The sequence below is a fragment of the Drosophila melanogaster genome, chromosome 3R, assembly GCF_000001215.4.
Source record: "Drosophila melanogaster chromosome 3R".
NCBI lineage: Eukaryota > Metazoa > Arthropoda > Insecta > Diptera > Drosophilidae > Drosophila > Drosophila melanogaster.
In genome coordinates, this window is record NT_033777.3 from 5,781,598 (window position 1) to 5,801,074 (window position 19,477).

The 19,477-nt window shown below is 47.6% G+C and overlaps 6 protein-coding genes across 15 annotated transcripts; 4 read left to right on the forward strand and 2 right to left on the reverse strand.

Moving 5' to 3' along the window:
• The first annotated feature begins 164 nt into the window (after nucleotides 1-164).
• kat-60L1 (katanin p60-like 1) lies at nucleotides 165-5,868 on the forward strand. Of its 8 annotated transcripts, none has more exons than NM_001170055.1 (5): nucleotides 165-424; nucleotides 3,516-3,784; nucleotides 3,833-4,470; nucleotides 4,668-5,142; nucleotides 5,198-5,868. In NM_001170055.1, exons 1-5 carry the CDS (start codon nucleotides 303-305, stop codon nucleotides 5,521-5,523), a joined length of 1,830 nt encoding a protein of 609 aa, NP_001163526.1. In that variant the 5' UTR covers nucleotides 165-302; the 3' UTR covers nucleotides 5,524-5,868. The 8 variants fall into 8 exon arrangements, with proteins under 8 accessions (NP_001163526.1, NP_649586.1, NP_001163522.1 ...); NM_141329.3 differs by having other exon boundaries at nucleotides 3,845-4,470; NM_001170051.1 differs by having other exon boundaries at nucleotides 5,198-5,739.
• Nucleotides 5,740-7,787, reverse strand: Hat1 (Histone acetyltransferase 1). 2 transcript variants are annotated; one of them, NM_169106.2, is made up of 4 exons: nucleotides 7,732-7,787; nucleotides 7,169-7,347; nucleotides 6,615-7,116; nucleotides 5,740-6,520 (listed from the first exon to the last, which is right to left on the reverse strand). In NM_169106.2, exons 2-4 carry the CDS (start codon nucleotides 7,233-7,235, stop codon nucleotides 5,872-5,874), a joined length of 1,218 nt encoding a protein of 405 aa, NP_731006.1. In that variant the 5' UTR covers nucleotides 7,236-7,347; nucleotides 7,732-7,787; the 3' UTR covers nucleotides 5,740-5,871. The 2 variants fall into 2 exon arrangements, with proteins under 2 accessions (NP_731006.1, NP_649587.1); NM_141330.2 differs by lacking the exon at nucleotides 7,732-7,787 and having other exon boundaries at nucleotides 7,169-7,477.
• Nucleotides 7,788-7,895: 108 nt separating this feature from the next.
• On the forward strand, nucleotides 7,896-9,972 carry Rpn5 (Regulatory particle non-ATPase 5). The gene is made up of 4 exons (NM_141331.3): nucleotides 7,896-8,113; nucleotides 8,173-9,227; nucleotides 9,287-9,443; nucleotides 9,506-9,972. Exons 2-4 carry the CDS (start codon nucleotides 8,179-8,181, stop codon nucleotides 9,806-9,808), a joined length of 1,509 nt encoding a protein of 502 aa, NP_649588.1. The 5' UTR covers nucleotides 7,896-8,113; nucleotides 8,173-8,178; the 3' UTR covers nucleotides 9,809-9,972.
• A 309-nt stretch (nucleotides 9,973-10,281) lies between these two features.
• Hpf1 (Histone PARylation factor 1) lies at nucleotides 10,282-11,786 on the forward strand. Its single transcript, NM_141332.4, has one exon. It carries the CDS (start codon nucleotides 10,376-10,378, stop codon nucleotides 11,723-11,725), a length of 1,350 nt encoding a protein of 449 aa, NP_649589.1. The 5' UTR covers nucleotides 10,282-10,375; the 3' UTR covers nucleotides 11,726-11,786.
• On the reverse strand, nucleotides 11,711-12,720 carry PSMG1 (Proteasome assembly chaperone 1). Its single transcript, NM_141333.3, has 3 exons — nucleotides 12,525-12,720; nucleotides 12,044-12,471; nucleotides 11,711-11,979 (listed from the first exon to the last, which is right to left on the reverse strand). The coding sequence occupies exons 1-3, from the start codon at nucleotides 12,623-12,625 to the stop codon at nucleotides 11,801-11,803; spliced, it is 708 nt and encodes a 235-aa protein (NP_649590.1). The 5' UTR covers nucleotides 12,626-12,720; the 3' UTR covers nucleotides 11,711-11,800.
• A 387-nt stretch (nucleotides 12,721-13,107) lies between these two features.
• CG10979 (uncharacterized protein) lies at nucleotides 13,108-18,397 on the forward strand. 2 transcript variants are annotated; one of them, NM_001275372.1, is made up of 5 exons: nucleotides 13,108-13,443; nucleotides 13,552-13,698; nucleotides 13,781-14,243; nucleotides 14,314-14,461; nucleotides 14,832-18,397. In NM_001275372.1, the coding sequence occupies exons 1-5, from the start codon at nucleotides 13,288-13,290 to the stop codon at nucleotides 16,795-16,797; spliced, it is 2,880 nt and encodes a 959-aa protein (NP_001262301.1). In that variant the 5' UTR covers nucleotides 13,108-13,287; the 3' UTR covers nucleotides 16,798-18,397. The 2 variants fall into 2 exon arrangements, with proteins under 2 accessions (NP_001262301.1, NP_649591.1); NM_141334.2 differs by having other exon boundaries at nucleotides 14,832-17,152.
• The last annotated feature ends 1,080 nt before the right edge of the window (nucleotides 18,398-19,477 follow it).

Below are 19,477 nucleotides of genomic sequence, written 5' to 3' on the forward strand. Positions count from 1 at the left end.
CAGCAGGCGAGCATTGCGCAATTGTTTACAATTGGCGACGGAGAGCCAGGAAGCTGAGACAGAGAGAGAAAAAGCTGTGGCGGAGAGCCAAAGCTTTTCCGCAGCATCCTTTTCTCCCTGCTCCGCCCGCTCTCTTAATTTTCCATTTGTACATTGCCTGTGCGAAGAACGGATGCCGAATTTTCCAACACACCATTTCGGACCGAAGTAAACACGAAAACTAAGGAAAAAAAATTGTGAAAAATTCAAAATTACGAAATTACTCGCACTAAATTTAAATAATAAACGACTGGTGGAGCAAAATGCGGGTCGAGGAGGCGACCTATAGGCGCACCACGCGCGAGAAGATTGTGCTGCGAGGGAACACCACCATACGCACCGTGGACTCCACTTCCACATACCTGCCCGTGATGAGTCCTGCGGGGTGAGTGCTTCGCAACGGCAAAGGTCCAAAAGGGTGGGTGCCAGTTGGAGGCGCAAGGCGTGCCGAGACACTTGAGCGTTCCATGACTGTCGCCCCGCAATCGATTTTTATCTCGCGCTGCAGCTGATTTTTAGATACATATACAGATACTATATGTGTGTGCGCGCATCCGAAACGGCCTTCGCTTGTGGCTCACCTCCGGATTATCGGGTTCTGCCTACATGCACATTGAAATGTGGACGAACCACTTCAAGCCTCCTAATGGCGGTGCTCTCAAACGTATGCTATAGTTTCTGGGTCCTCGGGGGAGGCCAACTCAAGAACCGGCTTTCTTTGGCCGCATGCAAGCCTGCCATTAAATTACATTGCCGGCAGATTATTGGGAAACCACTGCCGTTTGAGTAAATAGTCGGGCATACGCGAGTGAGTGAACGCCTTGCTTTCCCCAGAAATCGATGAAATCTTGAGCCAGAAGCTAGCGTGCATTGACCACAGTCCAGCGCGTTGGGTAACCCGAGGAGTTGAGAGTGCTGTGGGCTTACATAGAAGCACGAATGTCCTTTAGACAATGAGGAAACTTCGATAAGCAACTAGACATTAGTAGAAATATTATATATTTCATTTATTTATATATTGTATATATTCTTTTTTTTACCTATCAATAGCTATATACAAGGAGCATATAAGCAGAACAAACATAAACCCATTAAACTGAAATCCATATATTTGAATTTCAATCAATATTTAGAAAGATGGCATTTCCTAGCTCCGATCGGCGATTTCTTTATTTTCCCCCAAGTCGAGATACTCTTTCCCCGTAATTTACCATGATTGAAACCGCCCCCCAAAGTAGCGCCCAAGCGAAACTTCCTTTAACCTCAATCCGCATTCACACGGACGCACACCAGGCAACTGGGAAAACTACCCGGTCCGGTCCGTTCCATACCGGAATGGTAGTGGTGGTCGGTTTGTTGTGGACGCGTCGTCCAGTCAAGCGGTCAGTTTCAGTTGGACTGCAACCCTCGAGTCGGCTGGTCGGGTCGCGTTTTCGAACTCCGAGTGCGAGCCAATCGAAGGCTCCAGGCGCAGACTGTCAGGTAGCAAAGTTTCCGCCCGAACATATCCGCGTGTGTTTTTAAATTAATAGTGAAGTGTCTGTGTCTCGTCCTAATCTGTGTGACGCCGGCACAGCGCCATGTTCAACACCAGTGCACAGAATTGGTTCGGCATGGGCCAGACAGCCGTGGATCCGAGCGGCGGAGTGGCCCAGTTGCTCAACAACAATTCGAGTCTCTACAATCAGCAGCAGCAGCAGGCGGCGGCGGCGCAACATTCCTTCATGCGCCAGCGATCGCTGACCAGCTCCAATCCCGTCCTGGGGCGTTCAAACGCCTTGGCCACGCGGCCCCAGTCGCCGCCCAACGTCCAGGTTGAGTACGAGGTGGCGGTACCCTTCGTTCCCACCTACCGGCACACTCCATACCACTCGCTCTGGGATCTGCACCAATGGTAAGAGCTAGTAGAGATCTGTGGGCACAAGAAATCCACTATAAATTGGATTACTTCCGCATTTGAATTCCTTGACCTGGCAGTTGGTAACTAGCTCGTTGGTTGGTCAACTATCAACCCAAAGTATTTCCTTTGTTGCATACAAGAAAGCCACCGGGTACCTTCTTGACCCCATCCAGTTTCCTTTCGCGAGTATATTTCTGCCAGTCATAATTGGCATTTTGCTGTAATTTGCATAGTACGAAATGTCTTGTGTTGTGCCAATGGGATTAGCATAAGCACCCCTTGGTGACACGATTTCAAGTGGCCCATCATAACTACGAGTCCAAGGAAATCCGCCATCACTGGACTTTCCCATGCCGGGGTTTTTCCACGCTCAATCCGGCCTTGTAACACTTTGCCAATCAATCAATTGCTCAGTTCAAATGCAAGTAATTCCTAGATTATGGCCCATTGATTTGTGCATAGTAATGGGAACAAATAGGCAGTGGCCTAGTTAACCGCTCCACTAATCATTCCCATCAGGAATCAGGAGCCGAGAATCAAAGAAATCGTGGGCGAGCACATGAAGGAAACATTAACCCAAATTCGAACGAGTACAGCCCGCAATATAAATACCAAGCGAATGTGCCAGGAGTCAGGCAATATGGTCGGGAATTATGGCTGTGCTGCTGCCAACTTAATTAGCCAGGCGTAAAATATATTGCGGCCCACTTTGCAGATCGAGATTTACATTGTTGCCGCCGGAATGCTCTCAAAGCCTTTAATGCCTCCAGATGACGCATGCAAAGTCGAAAACACGTCGAAAATACAATTCAAATGCGAATACAAAAGTTAACAATTGTCGCCGACACGTCAATAACCTGGCCAGGAGCCAACGAGTTTATTGACCCCACCTGCGGTTTGAATAGGCGCCCCCATGGGAGGCGCCACTAACTCTTCGTTTCCCGGAAATTCCCGAGCATTGTCTGCGGAGTGGCAGGGTAGGGTAGGACAGGGCAGGATGGGAGGGTCCTCCGCAAGGGCTAACTAATATTAGGCGGCTAGACACGAGGATTCCAACCGGTATATGTGTGTGCACACACCAGGACACGCGAGCCACTTGTCCGCGGCTGATAAAGCAAATGACCTTTGCGACATGGCCAAGTTGAATGGCAGCTCCATGGAGCCACCTAATAGTTATGGGTAGTTAGCTATGAGTTTTAAAAATGAGCCCATGGGTTTTGGTTTTGCGTTGTTTGGTGGCTCTTAATTATATCCTTATCAGTTATATGTTATGTTTTTTACAGATAAGGAGTTGTAATGAGATAGTTTGGGAATCCTTAAGTGGCTTCATTAGATTCGTATAGTATAGTTTCCCAAAACTTTCTCCCAAAAGATAAAGATAGAATTGACAATAACATCTTAAAGATACATCTCAAAATACCTAATTAAATACGAAAATATTTGGGTTTGGCACTAATGGCATTGATCATATTATGTTATTATAGGACAAGGCCTATTATCGATTCCTCTTTCCTGTTATAATATTTAGATCTTCTACTGGGTAAGAGCAATCAATGAATACCCTTTCCTTCTCCAGCTCTTCCACACCTCCGACAAGCCTGTCGCACATGGCCCGGATGATGGACTCCCTGATCCTCGACTCGCTATCCCCATTTGGCTTCACGAAGATCACGGCCACCAGTCGACCTTCCCGGAACGCCAGCTTGAAGAAGAGCTCGGAAGGCGGCCACTCCTCGACAGCAGAGCGCCACCGGCCCGTCAACAACCTGGGCTCTAATGCACCTGGGGGATTGGGCATTGGCGGAAGTGTTCCGTTGCGCAGCAAGCAGCGGCTACCCACGCAAGGTTGGTGCTCCGGGTGGCGGGGTTTCCTATATAATCATTAAAATGCAGTTTCCGCCGCAGAAGTGGCACCACAACCGCGAGCCAGTCAGACGGCCCAAATGCCATTTCCGTCGCAGCAGCAGGATAATCGGTGGGTGTCCTCCCTGCGTCGGCGGGATCCCGAGCTGCAGCCCACTTTACCCTCCATCAACAGCAATGCGAACAGCAGCAGCCTCAGCCAGAGCCACCACGGAAGTGCTGGGAACGTGGGATTGGCGGGCGCAGGAGCACCTACACCCGCCGCCAGCATGGGCACAATGCGCCTGGGGCGACCAGCAAGGGCATCCGCCATGACCGCCGCCTTGCGGAAGAGCCGATCCGTGGAGCGCCTGCGGGCCAGGAAGCTCAGCACAAACACCCAGCTTAACTTGAAGCACAAGCCGGTTAAGAAGAACTCGCTGGACGAAAACTCCAACTCGGATGACCAAGACGCCACCACATCCCTGGAAGACAACTCGCACGCCCAGTCCCTAGCCACCAGCCACAACACGCCCAAATGCTCACCGAAGACCAAGGCCAAGCACTTCTCGCCCTTGGGCTACGAGGTTCATCTGGTGGACACCCTGGAGAAGGACATTCTGCAGCGCCATCCGTGCATCAAGTGGACCGATGTGGCTGGGCTCAATGAGGCCAAGACAATACTCCAGGTGAGCTTTATGTTCTGAATCGGAACTTCCGATATGCACCCATACTAGTAAAATATATATATCTGTGACATCTATGACTAGAATAGGTTTAAAATTGAGGTCCACAAATATAAAAGTGCACCTCAGAGGCGTGCAGAAGACCTAAATTAAAAGTAGCTAACTTCATATGTATGTACATCTTTTTTTTACCCAAATAGGAAGCAGTGGTGCTTCCGGTAATCATGCCGGAGTTCTTCAAGGGAATCCGCCGGCCGTGGCGTGGAGTGTTGATGGTCGGTCCGCCGGGAACAGGCAAAACCATGCTGGCCAAGGCGGTGGCCACAGAATGTGGAACCACCTTCTTCAACGTGTCCTCCTCGACCCTGACCTCGAAATACCGAGGAGAGAGCGAGAAGCTGGTGCGTCTCCTGTTCGAGATGGCCCGATTTTATGCGCCCAGCACCATTTTCATCGACGAGATAGACGCCCTATGCGCCTCCAGGGGCAGTGACTCGGAGCACGAGGCCAGTCGGCGGTTCAAGGCCGAGCTGCTCATCCAAATGGACGGACTCAACGCAAGCATGCAGGAGGAGAAGGTGATCATGGTGCTGGCGGCCACCAATCACCCGTGGGACATCGATGAGGCTTTCCGGAGACGTTTTGAAAAGCGAATCTATATTCCTCTCCCAAACGGTAAGTGCGAGCCACTTCCTTTCCTGCAGTAAATAATAGTAATATTATGCTCCAGAGGGCACCCGATCGGCTCTCCTCAAGCTCTGCCTGAAGGACGTATGCCTGTCGCCCAGTCTGAACACCGGAATAATCGGCGACGAACTGCAGGGCTACTCGGGATCGGACATAAGCAACGTGTGCCGGGACGCCTCCATGATGGCCATGCGGCGCCTCATTTCCGGACGCACTCCCGATCAGATTAAGCAAATCCGACGCGAGGAGGTTGACCAGCCGATTACTTTGCAGGACTTCCAGGACGCCCGTCTGCGCACCAAGAAGTCCGTCTCTGCCGATGACGTTGCCCGCTTCGAAAAGTGGATGGAGGAATACGGGTCGTGCTAGTTGTACGGGCTGCTGGCCCAGCACCCTCGATAATGATCGTATCCCATGTGTACTTCCCGATCACAATTATTTGTAACCTGTATAAATCGTACTCGTTAGCCGTAATGTTTTGTTTTATATACGCTTAATTGCTCAAGTGCCCCACGCCCAGCATTGCTCCTCTATGTACGTGCACACGGTAATCTGATATCTTATAAATACATAATATATATATATATATTTAATTTGTAATATTTATTCAAAGGAATCCTACTGTAGGCTTATAGCAACATAATGTATTTTGTAATCAACATATTTGAAAACAGAGAAACGAAATAAATTAATCAACACCTTTTGGATCCACAGAACCTACGAGGCCCTCAACTTGGCAATGGTGCTCTGGTACTCCTGCTCGACCACGCGGTATTCCTCATGCAGCTGCTCCATTCGTTGTTGAACCGTTGGCAGGCGAGCACGCAGCATTTCAGTGTCCATCTTGAAGCGCTCCATTTTCTTCAAATCCTTTAACTGCTTGTAATAGACCGCGTTAAGCCGTTTCTTAACTTCCAGACGATAGGGTCGGTACTCCTTTTCATCCTTCACATTGGTGTAGAATAAACGCAAAAGCTCGTACACCTTACGCACCTGGAGGGGATTGAGTTTCAGAGCCTCGCGAGCTTCCCGCACCATCTCCTTGTTGAAGCCCTTGACTATCTCGCCTGGTGCAAACGACTTCAATTTCATGCAAGATCGCGCGTCCACAAAATTCCTCAAACGCTGGAAATCCTCAGATGGATCCTCCACTGTTATGTCCACAACATTCTTCTGTGACTGATAAAACCTGTAAATGCTCTCGACCAATTGGGTAGCCAAGCCGAGTTTCTGGAAAGGCGGCAGTATCAGCATCTGGCTTATCCTGGGCCTCTTGTTTTGCGGATAGGCGTAGTACTCGTATACGGTGGTGTAACCAGCTGTGGCATACTGCCACTGGCCATCGTTGTTCTTGTACTTTTCGTAGCTAAAGGAATGCAGAATGAGAAGAGGACGTTGTTATTGAAACCAGCTACTGATTTTGATAACAAAATAAGCCAATCTTCTTGTAGAAAACTTACCTCAAGAAGTAACACCACTGTGGATCATCAGTGTCGATGTAGGAGGCAGCATCCACGAACCACAAGATGAACGTCTGCAGCCGGGCAAAGAACTTTAAGAATGATGAGCTCTTGTACTCGCACTGGTAGATCTCGAAAAGGCGCTCGCTGCCGTCGTCCGATACCCGCCTGTATTCGCTTATCTTCTCACCGAAGGGCTGAAATTTGTCAGCCTTGTCCAGTGTCTTAAGAAACTCATCAAGATTGATGAAGTAGCAGCCGTCCGGTAGACTCTGAGCAATTGTGCTGACGACGTCGTCTGCCTTGATCTCTCCGCCGGAGATCTCATTCACCCGTTTGCCGTAATCGACGCCCAAGTAGATGTGCAAAGGTCCTGCCGTGTACATTACACGGACGTGCAAGTCCTGGTAGCCGAAAATCGTCTCGGTCTCCCCGAAAATCTGGTGGGCCATTGCGGGATGAAAGGTCAGGGCATCATTGTTGATGTCGGCCTTGTCACGGACTAAAAACGGGAACATTGCAGTTCTACCTCGCTACGAAACAAGGATACTTACTCAGCTTAAAGTCTACCACTTCGAGAGCATCAATCACAAAGTCCTGGTACTTCTCGATTTGTGCCATTGTTGGGTACTTCAAAAGGCGGCAATCGATTCGCTTTCGCAAATGGTGGACCAGAAGATCTTTCCGGAACTTTTTACTTGTGACCGTTAAGTAGTTTGCAGCTAACTTGTTGCTTTAAAAATCAAAAATCACGTTGTTTATAAAACCAGACAGCTTTTTGCAGGCGTTCTAGCGCAATTTTCGCGGCTAAACAAAGTGATTGGCTTTCCAACAATGTTGGACAACGCAAGACGGTGAATACTAACCAACAACACTAGCCACGGATTGGGCTGTCAGATGTGTCGTTTAAGCGATAGTTTAACTATTGGTGCTGAGATTACGATTGAAGATATAACTGTTATGTGTTGATTGCAGGGTTGGAAAGAATGAGAATTTGTATAAAAAAGGTAATTATATCATTTTGTTGCCATAAAAATATTGTTGTTTTTAAATCAGAAGTTACGCAAATTATGTTGTTTCGATTGTTAAACCTCTGACAACCCTATGCGCAATTTACCGATGTTTTCTTGATTTCGCAGTCTTCCATTTTTCTGACAAATTTTGAGTCATACTTTGAGTTGAAATTATAAAAAAAAACCCTTTGGAACGTAATTTTATCCCTACAAAAATATCTTTGACTGTGACACATCTCGCTCTGGTACTATCACTTCAAAATTCACCTTTTCAACACTACAAAATCCCGCAGCCAACTTAACACAGCATTTGTAAGCAAAAATTTGTGCGGAGATTATTATTAGAAAAAAGCCGCTTTTGCATCCAATAACTTTAAGAAAAGGAGCAGACAAACCAACCAGGTTTGAAGCAAGACGACATTTATCATTTCCTATCGTGAAAAACAGTTTTAGTAGATTCTGCAGCAGGGTAAAGGCGAAATATAGGTAGGTTGGAAAACTGCCTCGTCATATCGGCAAAAATTGAAGTAAACATTTTTTTGTAGAACACAATGGACACCTATTTGTTTGATGGCGGCCGCATCACCAAGATGGAGGTGGACTACGAGCCGGCGTGCAACGAGAAAATCCCCCTGGCTAAGGAGCTGGCCAAGAAAAACCCCGACGCCTTTCACGAAGCCATCGAGATGATGCTACAACTGGAGAAGCAGACGCGCCTGGGCGCCGACATGGTTTCTTGCTCACGAGTCCTGGTTGCCATCTGTCAGATCTGCTTTGACGCGTCCAACTGGAACGCCCTCAACGAGTACGTGTCTCTGCTGGTACGCCGTCGCTCCCAGCTGAAGCAGGCTGTGGTCAAGATGATCCAGGAGTGCGTCACGTACGTGGACAAGACGCCCGACAAAGAGACTAAGCTGAAGCTTATCGACACACTTCGCTCGGTTACCGAGGGCAAGATTTACGTTGAGATCGAGCGGGCCCGTCTTACTAAGATTCTGGCGGACATTAAGGAAGCCGATGGCGATGTCGCCGGAGCTGCCACTGTCATGGAGGAGCTTCAAGTGGAGACTTATGGCTCGATGGATAAGCGCGAGAAGGTGGAGCTCATCCTGGAGCAGATGCGCCTTTGTCTGTTGAAGGAGGATTACGTATCCACGCAGATCATTGCCAAGAAGATCAGTATAAAGTTCTTTGACGATCCGGCACAGCATGATCTGAAGCTGAAGTTCTACTATCTAATGATTCAGTTGAACAGAGACACCTCCTTCCTGAATACTTCGCGCCATTATCAGGCCATAGCGGAGCCTCCGCGCAAGAAGACTGGCCTTACACCCGTAGACTCTGCCGCGTCCACGGATGAGCAAAAAAAGAAGGATGACGATAAGAAAAAGAAGGAGGAAGATGACAAGGATAAGAAGCCAGAGGTTGCTACAGAGGCTGAGGTCGAAATTGAACTTACCGAGGAGCAGAAGAAGGAACTGACGGAAAAGCTGGTTTGTGCCGTGCTTTATTGCGTTTTAGCTCCCTTCGACAACGAACAGAGCGACATGATGGCACATCTTTCGAAGAACAAGAAGCTGGAGGAAGTGCCCGCCTATAAGTAAGTACATTTGATTTGAAGTACATTTCGAGCATGTTATTTTATTTTCGATTTAAAAGGGAAATTCTGCGCTTGTTCATGTCAAAGGAGCTGATCAACTTCGACACATTTAATGCAGACTTTGGGCTCGTGTTGGCTGAAAACGAGATGTTCAAGGATAGCACCAAGCATGGCAAGAAATGTATCACCGAGCTTAAGGATCGTCTGATAGAGCATGTAGGTTTTTTTTGATTTAAATCAATACTAATAATAACTAATTGCTACTGGTTATTTCATAGAACATTCGCATCATTGCCATGTATTACTCCCGCCTGCATTTGGCGCGCATGAGTGAGCTGCTGAACCTGCCCACCAGCCGCTGCGAGGAGTATCTTTCTAAACTGGCCAACACCGACACCATCCGCGTAAAGATCGACCGTCCCGCCGGCATCATTTACTTCACCCAAAAAAAGAGCGCCTCCGACATCCTGAACAACTGGGCCACCGACGTCAACCAGCTGATGTCCCTGGTCAACAAGACCTGCCACTTGATTAACAAGGAAGAGTGCGTCTACTCCGTCATGTGTGCTGTCGAGGATTAATCCTGTTCCATAGGTGCTTAGAATAGTGTTTCCCCCTTGAAGCGCCTATCCACACGCAACTGTAATTGTACTAACCCCTAACCATCAACATTTCGATTCTCTTCGTGAAGTTTGTATTCATTGAATGAACTACAATTATTAAATGAATCCCCCCATTAAATCTCCATGCAATTCAGTGCAGTTTTTGCCAGTCACTGGTGATTTCCGGCGGTATTTTACAACACTTTTGGGGGTGTGTGCAGAGTGCTTCTTCTTATCCAGGGAAGTCAACATGGGCGTAGATCTAAAAAAATGACTAAAATTGAATTTAAGTGTCCAATAAAAGTATACAAGTTTATGAAAAGTTTATTAGCTTTTCACCAAGGGGAAATGTCTGGGCTGTAGTATATAGTGTAGTATTTTCTATTACCCAGCTGTCATGGTAAAGTATTTTTCTCAAATGGGTCAGAATCATCCCCTTGCAACTTTTAACGGCGTCACTGGATGCTTGTTATTCTTGTTAATTGTGCCATAGCAAACCTCACATTTTGCAAATTTGTTTGAAATCGGTATTGTTGTTACTTAAGAATGCCAAAAGAAGATTGCAAATACTGGGATAAGTGCTATCAGCAGAATCCCGCACATTTGTCCAAATACAATCATCCGAAAAAGCAACAAGAACACGAAGTGGACGGCGCAGAAGGCAAAAAAGTGGCGCCAAAAAGAAGTGCATCCTCGCAGTCTGGTGAACAGAAAAAGGAAGAACAAACGGAGCCGGTGAACAAGGATAAGTCCAATACGAGTGCTTCAAGTACGGAGATGGTGAACAAGGATACAGCCAAGGGCAGTTATGAAGCCGAAACCGAGGAGCTTCACAAAGAGGCCATGAGCAACATATCCGGAAAGAACTACATGGAGATCTTGGAGAAGCGCATCCGCCTGTCCGTGCAGAAGGAGTACGACAATCTCTGCGAGTCCAACGAGTTCATTCGACACAAGTTCCTTGTCGAAATGCCGCCGGACTTCTACGAATTTTGGAAGTTTGTGGGAAGCTTAAAAATTGATCCTGCGAAGCCCAAGGATGCTGGCTTGGAGCACCTAGACAAAGTATTTCAACTGCAGTTGGTGGGTCCCTTTGAGTTCCTAGCCGGTAAATTTCACGGCGCCAAACTAGGCGAACCGGGAGACTACCTGCGCCACTGGCGTTTTTACTACGATCCACCAGAATTTCAGACGATCTTCGTGCGCCGAGGCACTGGGATTCACTACGGTTACTGGCGCGATGTGCCGCAGGACAAGGAAAATCTCTTAATAGCCCGCAACGACTCTGCGAAAGGCTGCCAGTTCCAATTCGTCGCTGGAAATGCCTTCGATGCTTTCCTCTACTACCTGGAGCACGATTTTGCGGCCACTCCGTTCTCATGCGGGCAGTTGGCGGGGACCAAAAAGGCGGTGGCAAAATACCTGAGTGACAATTCCCTAGAACTGGCCCAGCTGGACCGACTGCAGCGGGAGCGCAACAAGCGTGTTGTGGCCAAGACATTCCACCGAGCCGGCATTGTTGTGCCCTTTGACCAGAAGACAGAAGTGGGATACCGCCCGCTGGCTGTCAGCGATTCCGAACTCAAGAAGATGCTGGCAATGCTTGAGCGGAAGGACGTCGATAATGGAGCCGCCAAGCAGGCGGTTCTGGAGAAGCTGCAGCCGGTGGCCAACGCAGCCAACATAGCAGTTGATGAATCGGACTTTGGAAGCGCCCTGGAACTAGGCATCGATATGTTCTGCAGTGGGCACAAGGAGCTGCACATGCTTGCCTCATCGTTGCTGGTACCCGCCTATTCAATGCTTTCCCGTCCACAGTTCATAGCCATCGCCAAGGCGCACATGGAGCAACGTAGTCGGGAGGACAACCTCAGCATTTTTGATGTACTTAAGTAGTTCGATTTTTATTCCGCAACCGTATCATTTTTACAAGCATTAAAACTAGGAAGTTGAGCACAGCCAAAAGTAGTTTCACATGTACAAATAAGAGCTCTCCTTCCGCGGAGGGATGTAGCTCGAGCTGCAGGCAACGCCCGCGGCTTTAAGTACCTTGATCACTGGCTGCGCAGCTGTGGCGTCGAGGGGCAGCTTGTCGGTGTAAATAACGAAAGAGGTAACAGGCAATTCCATCTGATCCCGCCAACTGGCAACTGCAAAAAAAGGTGAACAGATGGTGAGGTGATTCAACCTTCTCCTTTTCCACTCATCACTCACCGCCTGCTGCAACTCCAGCGATAAAGTTGGGAGCCTCTAGTTCAGTGATATCCTTCTGGTTGGCACCTATGCCGCGGACAACGGCAATGTGATCCCGGTAGAGCTGGATGTCCTCGCTTTTGAACTCGACCTTTGGCTTAAGCGTCAGAGTGATCACTTTCTTGGCAAGCTTCACGTACGGCAGTAGGAGCTCCGCTACCTCGCCGCTACTGGTCAGGTCCTCGTTGATTATGGCCAGCAACTGTTTGGACGAATGACTCCAGTGCAGGGTCGAGTTATTGGCAGGAATGGCGCACACACGCTTTGCATCCTTTTCCAGCAGAGAAGAGGCGAAGTGAGTGACGTTGACGCCCTCAATGACCACCAGCATCTCGCTCTCCACAGGGGCAGCTTCCCCATCGCAATCATCATCAAACTTCAGCTGCAGCCTGCGAATCCAAGAAATTAGGACTACCTACGTAAATAACATTAGATCACGCACTTCTCCACCGGCTTAAGGTTCTCCAATTCATCCTCGTCGCAGTCGTCCCAGAAGGCACGCGACGAGGGTATATTTAGTTCTCCAAATCCTGGACAGCTCATCGTGTCTGTTTTGATTTAATAAAAAAGGTGAAACTAATATGATGAGCCTAATTCCGGTCACTATGTTTTTTTCAAGTCATCAGTGTGACCATGTGCTGAACGCCAAAATAAACGTTTTTCTATTTGAATAAATTACATTTGCAGGTAATATTTAGGAACTTTTAGCGCTTTTTCTGAACTTATTAGGGCTTGGCATGTCAATTAAAGATTTAACAATAAGCTAATTCCAAAATTATGTATTGACAATATTGTTTGGGGGTTTTGAGAATTGATGGAAGTTACGCCCACTGAGCAAGGGAGAAATCAAACTTCAATTGTTAGTTCTAGTCGAATATTAAAACAAATGTGGTTCCAGCTTATTGGTTTTGCCTGATTAAATATTTTCGACTCTTCCGTTTTTTTTTAAGTTGAAACAAAAAATTCCGCACAGGTTAATAAAAATACCAGATCAGCATCGCAGCAGAAGCAGCGCTCAAGCACGGTCATACTGAATACAAAAAATGCAAGATGCAGGTCCATATTCGAATTGGAAAACCACTTTGATCGCTAATTAGAAACAGATTAAGAACCTCACGTCGGTGAAAATATTCCGTAGGGCAGCGCGCTAGGACAGGTCTCAAATTTTTTGGTTAGCAGTGGGAGCAAGCGCGCAAACCAGCGCCATGAGAAAGCGAAGCTCACGTTGTAACTCTGACACTTTCAAGGAGGAGCAGATGGACCACAACGGTGACGACATCAGCCTGCTGCAGCGGCCGCTGCGCACCGCCCACACGGGATTCGAGGAGGCCCGTCGGGCCTATGAGGATGGCACCAGCGAGGTGAGTCTCATCTGAGTGGAGTACGTGACTCAATTGTGGCCCGCAATGGCGGAGGCTCCTGCGCCCCAGTTTGGTGGATCCCCGGATAACAATCAGATTCTCCCACAGGTGCGCCAGCTGCTCAGTCTGGAGTGCAGCCTGATCTACGAGTGCAAGGTGTGCCGCAACATGTTTCGCAGCCTGGCCAATTTCATCAGCCACAAACGCGTCTTTTGCTGCGTCAGCGCTCGTTCGGCAAATGGCAGCGGATACACAGTGAGTGGGCAGTAAAGACAACCCCATTACAAGGTCTCTAATACCATAGGATGTCAACTAATCGCTGTTAATTCTCCCCCAGGATCAGAATTCCACTATGATCATACAAACGGGTGGTGGTCCGTCCCCGCAGGACATTGAACATATGCTACGCAGCAGAAGCACGGGATGCTCGCCTGTTCCCCGCGACGTGCGTCCCTTACGAGGAGGAGGTGGCGGCGGCATAAGGGACCTGAGTGGTGTTATAGAGCGTCTGCGACGGGAAAAGGCTACATCACAGGCCAAGTGCAGCTCGCCCACTGTTCTGCAGCTGGAGTCTGTGCCCAACTCTAGCCAGGCTGTTTATCAGACCATCAAAGTGGACCACGACGACAGCATAAGGACAGAACTGGACGAGGTGCATCGCATGCTTAATCCATCTGAAACCATTGTGGGACCCGACGGCAAGGCCTTGGCAACCGTTAAGCTGGAAAACAATGCAGGCAGCGACTCCGGCGAGCAGTCCATCAGCGACGAAACGGAGCCGAGTATTTTCTGCGAGATCTGTACGACTACCTAACCGAATAGGCCTTGAATACAATTAGTGATAGCTGTGTTTCCTAATCTCGTTCACAGGCAATCTGACGTTTCAGACGCACAAAACGCTTGAGGTGCACATTCAGAAGCATCACTCATCATCGGCGTTTGTGTTTCAGTGCCCAGCCTGTTCGCTGACCTTTCTGCAGGCCGCTGCTGTTATTCGTCATTTGTCGAAGGATCACAAGTAAGTTCAACTTAACCCGACCATAGAATTTTTATATTTTATTATTATAAAATATATGATATTATTCTACTTCAAGGGGACAGGTTCCTTTTTTCTTTCACATGGTCCATTTATATCTGCTTACTGCATACTGCATTCCTTATACATATATGTATATGTCAAAAATCATATTGTTTCCAAGGAAACAATCTAATTTACTTTCTATTTATGTGAATTTTTTAAGCCCTGAATCATAAAAACAGAACAACTAATAATCATAAATAAAAATATAACAGATACATTTTTATAGGGATAGTGGTTTTTCTAAAAATTATACATGCAATGTGTGAACTAATATTAATGTTGGTCCTTTTGCAATTTAATTTTTCAGGAAGCCAACTCGACGTATTCGAATGATGCGGAACACTATCCTCAAGCGACGCATTCAGCAAGGAGATGTGCAGCCGAAGGGCCCCTGCCGGGAGTTGAAGCGCCTACAGCTCTCCGACGACGTGGTGGGCTATGTCCCTGAGCCACTAGATGCCAGCGGTGAGCACCGTAAGATCATGTCTTTGTGTATCTATTGCGAAAAATCATTCGAGCGTCGCGCTGCCTTGTCAACACACCTGCTTAATTGTCGGGCGAAGCAGGAGGCGCTGGCTAAGCCTGCTCCTTCTGTCAAAAAACTGAAGATGAAGAGCAATGATTCCAGTGTGGATGCAGCTGATGAGGATCCAACGACGTCCATAGACCTGCCGAAAAAAAAACCGATCAAAACCGAGGAAATTACTCTGAATGAGATGTTTGCCGATCTACCAGAGCCGAACGACTCATTTGCACCTGGTCTGCACACAGTGTCATTGGACCAGCTTAACTTAGGCAATGTAAGTGACTCTGCTAGTGACGAAGCCTCTAACACCGACGACGAGCACGAGCTAACACCAGGGGCCGGACCTGAATCCAATGCCGATGCAGAAGATGTCAAGGGTAAGGCCAAGAAGAAACGTAACGTCCCAGTTGAGAAGCAGCTGCGATGTCGCTGTAAGATCTGTCACAAGCAGTTCAATGCCCTCGGGAACCTACGTCGTCACATATCCATGTTTCATTACCGCGCACGCCGTTTTGGCTGTAACCTGTGTGAATATCGCGCATTTAGGCGCTACGATATTGTAAATCATTTGGGATTTACTCATAAGATAGAAGGAGACCGAGACCAGCTGACGGAGCAATATGTGTCCACCCACGAGTGCGAGTACTCTCGAGACGATGTCGACGGAGATATAATTTTGCTGGATAAGGAGGAGGAGCTTACAGTGATGGAGAAGGATGCTAAACCCCCTATCAAAACCTACGAAAGACGCTTGAAGCATCTCAAAACCCTAACAGAATCTGTAGGTGAAGTGCAACCCAAATCTCCAACAGCCGCGATAAAAGAAGAACCCGGACAGGAGCCTCTGGAGGGTACTCCCACGCCCAGCAAAAAGCGTCGCAAGTCTCGTACCCAAATCTCACCCGAATCTGGAGAACATTCCCAGGAGAAGCGTCCCATCCGTAAGCGAGTTAAAGCGGTTAACAAGGACTTCGTCTACGACTTGGTCAGTTTCAAACCGGATGGATCATGCCAGCAACCTCCGGGTGCGCAAGCCGTAGAATCCATGCGGGCCAAACTGCGTCGTCCCGCGCCGGTGGGCAACGATGAAAGTAAGGCCAAACAGTACGAAGCATACATTACGGAAGAGAAAAAGCATCTTGTGTTCGGCATCACACGGCGCATAATGCTGGAACTGGTGAGCCAGGGTCTGGCGGTGTCTGCTACTCTGCCAGAATTGCCCTCAGAGCGACCGCAGATACGACCGCGTCTTATCTCGCACTCGCGCAGCGAAAGCGGATCGCAGCAAAAGCAAAATATTGTAGAAACTACAGTGGATCCTGCTCCGGAAACCGAGAGTTTCATCGAGAAGATTGCGAAGCGAACGGCAGCTGCTGGCAAGGATAACGCTGTCATCAGCAACCTGTGGAACAAGGTCAACACTGCGATTGCCCAGCAGGAGAAGCAGCAGAAGAAGGAACAGGAGCCGCTTCAAGAGGCTCAGCCAGAGGAAAAGTCGGAAACAGAAAAATCAAAGAGCCCTCTGCAAGCGCCATCGCCACCGTCACCGCCCAGCATATGCGAAGCCACCGTTCCCGAAACGCTGGCGACCACTGGTATGGATTGCCTGCGAGGAAAGGGCAGTCAAGCGGGAGCTTCGACAGTGTTTCCGTCCCTGCCCAAGCCGCCATCCGTTTTGCAGGCGGCTGCCAATGGGACCATACAGTTCACTCTGGACAGTCTTCTACGAGCCGCTCTGCAGAACTAAACGGAACCGGAAATGGAAGTCACCGCCACCATCATCGTTTCTACTTTCACAGCTTTCGGTTGTCTTTCCTACTGGATTTTTACTCAAACTTTCAGCTGGTCGCATTCGCATCAACCGTTTTGAATGTAATTCACTAGTGTCCTTATTGTAAAACCAACTAAGCAAGAAACAGAATCCCTAAATGATAAATACGCTTCGAGTATTACGCGGTAAAAACAACCAAAACGAATTGAAAATCGTAGCATAATTTTGGGCTATTAGCAAATGTTTGTTGTTTGTGTGAAAAAGTACAGATTTTTTAAAATGTTATAGTTAATAATGTATATGTACCTAATTTTATAATCCCGCATAAAGTAAAACACGCAAGTGTATACGGTTGTTGACAGTGTGTGTATCAGATTGCCTTGCCAGGACCTCAATCTGATTGTATGTTTCACCAAAATCGAGCCCATCCTTGTTTCCTTATACCTAAAATTATTGAGGTGGAACGATTTGAACAGTTTTTGTAACTTCTTTTTTTAATAAGATAGATTTTATACTTTGTTGCTTATCAAACTATTATGTTTAATATATTTTTGTTGTTGAACTTTTGTTTGCTCGCATTTGTAGGTCTCTTCTAAAGCATACCAAAGAATTACTCTTTGTCGACCAAATCGGTGCAATGTAGTTCGTATTAGGATGATGGAAGAGCTTTGGATATTAAGTATGTTGACGCTTCATCTTGCCATCTATCATACAAACATCGCCCTACCAGCACCTAATTAGCATTATAATATTCAGGAACATCACAGCTGCGGAGTCGAGAACACGACGACTTCTCCATGATGTTGCATAAATTTGTTACTCAAAATGTTAATTGGCAACTAGCCGAAAGTCAGGAGCAAGTCGAACAAGGCAGTCTTCTGCACACACACACACACAGCCCAAATACATGTTTATACATATTTTATACATAAGACACGTTGACGCGGCAAGTATTTTGCTCAGCGCAACAGACGAAGGAAGGAGGAGAGAATCCCTCGCAGACATTTGGCAGAGTCCTGATCTACACGAGTGGTTCAACGTATTTATATATCATTGTAATGTACAAGGTAGAGCCTTAAATCAAATCACCAAATGATAATAAATCCTACGATAATCACGAACAAATATGCTCCAGCAGGAGGGGCAACAACAAGTGTCCAATTTCCCGACGGCCGGTTGTTGCGCCAGTACCAACACCAGTGGGCTGTGGAGCTACAGCTGGATGGAGCAGCCGTGAAATAGAACAGGTCACCAGGCAGCTGTGTACCCATGGATGCTGTTGCTCCTACTGCCGTTACTGCAAAAGTCCCACAATGAAAATTGTGTCACGGCCAGTAGTATGGGCGTGGACATGCGGATTTGGGCAGGGACTAGGGTTGGCACTGGGCGAGGTTTGGTCCTGGGCTTTAGCTGGGATGGTGGAAAACCGAAACTGGGCCACACTTTAAAGCTAAGCGTGTGCGTATCTCTGTCCGTGTCGGAAAATAGAGAGACATGGAGCGTGAGAGAGCGAGCTGGCGAGGCGAGGCGCGACTGTTTGTAATTGGAAACCGAAAGTGAAAACGCCCAGGCCTTGAAATCCTCGACAGGGTCCGCACAGATATGAACTCGGAATTTATTTACCAGTGGGTAAAGGGGGGCAGCCCCCAGGCAACGCAAATTCAATTTGGTAATTCTTATTTATTTTTTGCGAAATTAAACAAGCTTTATTGGAATGTAAATCAAAAACGTTTTAATTGAAAAAGATCTTTAGTTGGTTTTCAAAAGTTGTCCAAATATGTTAAAGCCAGAAACTTTGGCATTTGGTCAAGTATAAACTACATCGTTTGATTTTCTTTCAAAGGATGGAAACACTTGGTTATGGAAACATTGATTTTCGTTAGTGATTATAATAATGAACCCATTACACATAGATTACACCATATATGAATTTTCCGTCGGGTAAAGACGTTTGTGAAATAAATTTAAGAATGCCACTTTGCGTTCGCATAGAGCTGCGGGCACTGAAGCAAAAGCGAAGGCAATGCAAAATACAATACTTATCAAACCTTCTACCAATGCCAAGCCCACTTTGCCTGGGCAAATTTGTGCTGCATAAACTGATTAAGTGATTTCAGGTTCAGGCTCAGGAGCAGGTGGAGGTGGAGGTGAAGGTTGGGCTCGGAGGTGGTATCCATGCGAACGCAGCACGGGGATCGTCAACAAAGCGCTGGGAACAGGCAGATGGCATTGACGGGCGACAAAGTCATGTACCACAACATATACACACATACGAGTATAGCACTCTTACATCCTTCCACAGAGAAATTGCTGGCAGGTGCCAGTTCCTTGCAATCAGATCCCTTTGCAGCAAATGGAGGTACTGACTCAGAAAGGACCCACCAACCAACCGGGAGTCCTGCAGCTGCAAGGGAATCAGGGATGGTGAAAATACGAGGAATGAAGACTGCGAGGAGGCTGTGCCTCATCGCCTATAAATGCGGGTAACTCGGCCGCAAACAAGAGTTGCTGTTTATCGGAGAGCGTGAAATGATTTTTCCCGGAATAATTTGCAGCCGCCCGACGAACTCATACATGCATACATGCTATTGAAAATTTAATTAAAAATTAATTGACCCTTCTGGAATGGCCTTGAGAGCATAGAACATGGAACATG

Excerpts from the sequence above, each read along its gene's own strand:
- kat-60L1 (NM_001170054.1), top strand. The coding sequence starts at position 1,620 with ATGTTCAACACCAGTGCACAGAATTGGTTCGGCATGGGCCAGACAGCC. Across the intron at positions 4,471-4,667 it reads AGGCCAAGACAATACTCCAG|GAAGCAGTGGTGCTTCCGGT; the intron begins GTGAGCTTTATG and ends TTACCCAAATAG. Across the intron at positions 5,143-5,197 it reads CTATATTCCTCTCCCAAACG|AGGGCACCCGATCGGCTCTC; the intron begins GTAAGTGCGAGC and ends ATTATGCTCCAG.
- Hat1 (NM_169106.2), bottom strand. The coding sequence starts at position 7,235 with ATGGCACAAATCGAGAAGTACCAGGACTTTGTGATTGATGCTCTCGAA. Across the intron at positions 7,117-7,168 it reads AGTGGTAGACTTTAAGCTGA|TCCGTGACAAGGCCGACATC; the intron begins GTAAGTATCCTT and ends TCCCGTTTTTAG. Across the intron at positions 6,521-6,614 it reads CAGTGGTGTTACTTCTTGAG|CTACGAAAAGTACAAGAACA; the intron begins GTAAGTTTTCTA and ends GCATTCCTTTAG.
- Rpn5 (NM_141331.3), top strand. The coding sequence starts at position 8,179 with ATGGACACCTATTTGTTTGATGGCGGCCGCATCACCAAGATGGAGGTG. Across the intron at positions 9,228-9,286 it reads GAGGAAGTGCCCGCCTATAA|GGAAATTCTGCGCTTGTTCA; the intron begins GTAAGTACATTT and ends TCGATTTAAAAG. Across the intron at positions 9,444-9,505 it reads AGGATCGTCTGATAGAGCAT|AACATTCGCATCATTGCCAT; the intron begins GTAGGTTTTTTT and ends GTTATTTCATAG.
- Hpf1 (NM_141332.4), top strand. The coding sequence starts at position 10,376 with ATGCCAAAAGAAGATTGCAAATACTGGGATAAGTGCTATCAGCAGAAT.
- PSMG1 (NM_141333.3), bottom strand. The coding sequence starts at position 12,625 with ATGAGCTGTCCAGGATTTGGAGAACTAAATATACCCTCGTCGCGTGCC. Across the intron at positions 12,472-12,524 it reads AACCTTAAGCCGGTGGAGAA|GCTGCAGCTGAAGTTTGATG; the intron begins GTGCGTGATCTA and ends TTGGATTCGCAG. Across the intron at positions 11,980-12,043 it reads CGCTGGAGTTGCAGCAGGCG|TTGCCAGTTGGCGGGATCAG; the intron begins GTGAGTGATGAG and ends CTTTTTTTGCAG.
- CG10979 (NM_001275372.1), top strand. The coding sequence starts at position 13,288 with ATGAGAAAGCGAAGCTCACGTTGTAACTCTGACACTTTCAAGGAGGAG. Across the intron at positions 13,444-13,551 it reads ATGAGGATGGCACCAGCGAG|GTGCGCCAGCTGCTCAGTCT; the intron begins GTGAGTCTCATC and ends ATTCTCCCACAG. Across the intron at positions 14,462-14,831 it reads CATTTGTCGAAGGATCACAA|GAAGCCAACTCGACGTATTC; the intron begins GTAAGTTCAACT and ends TTAATTTTTCAG.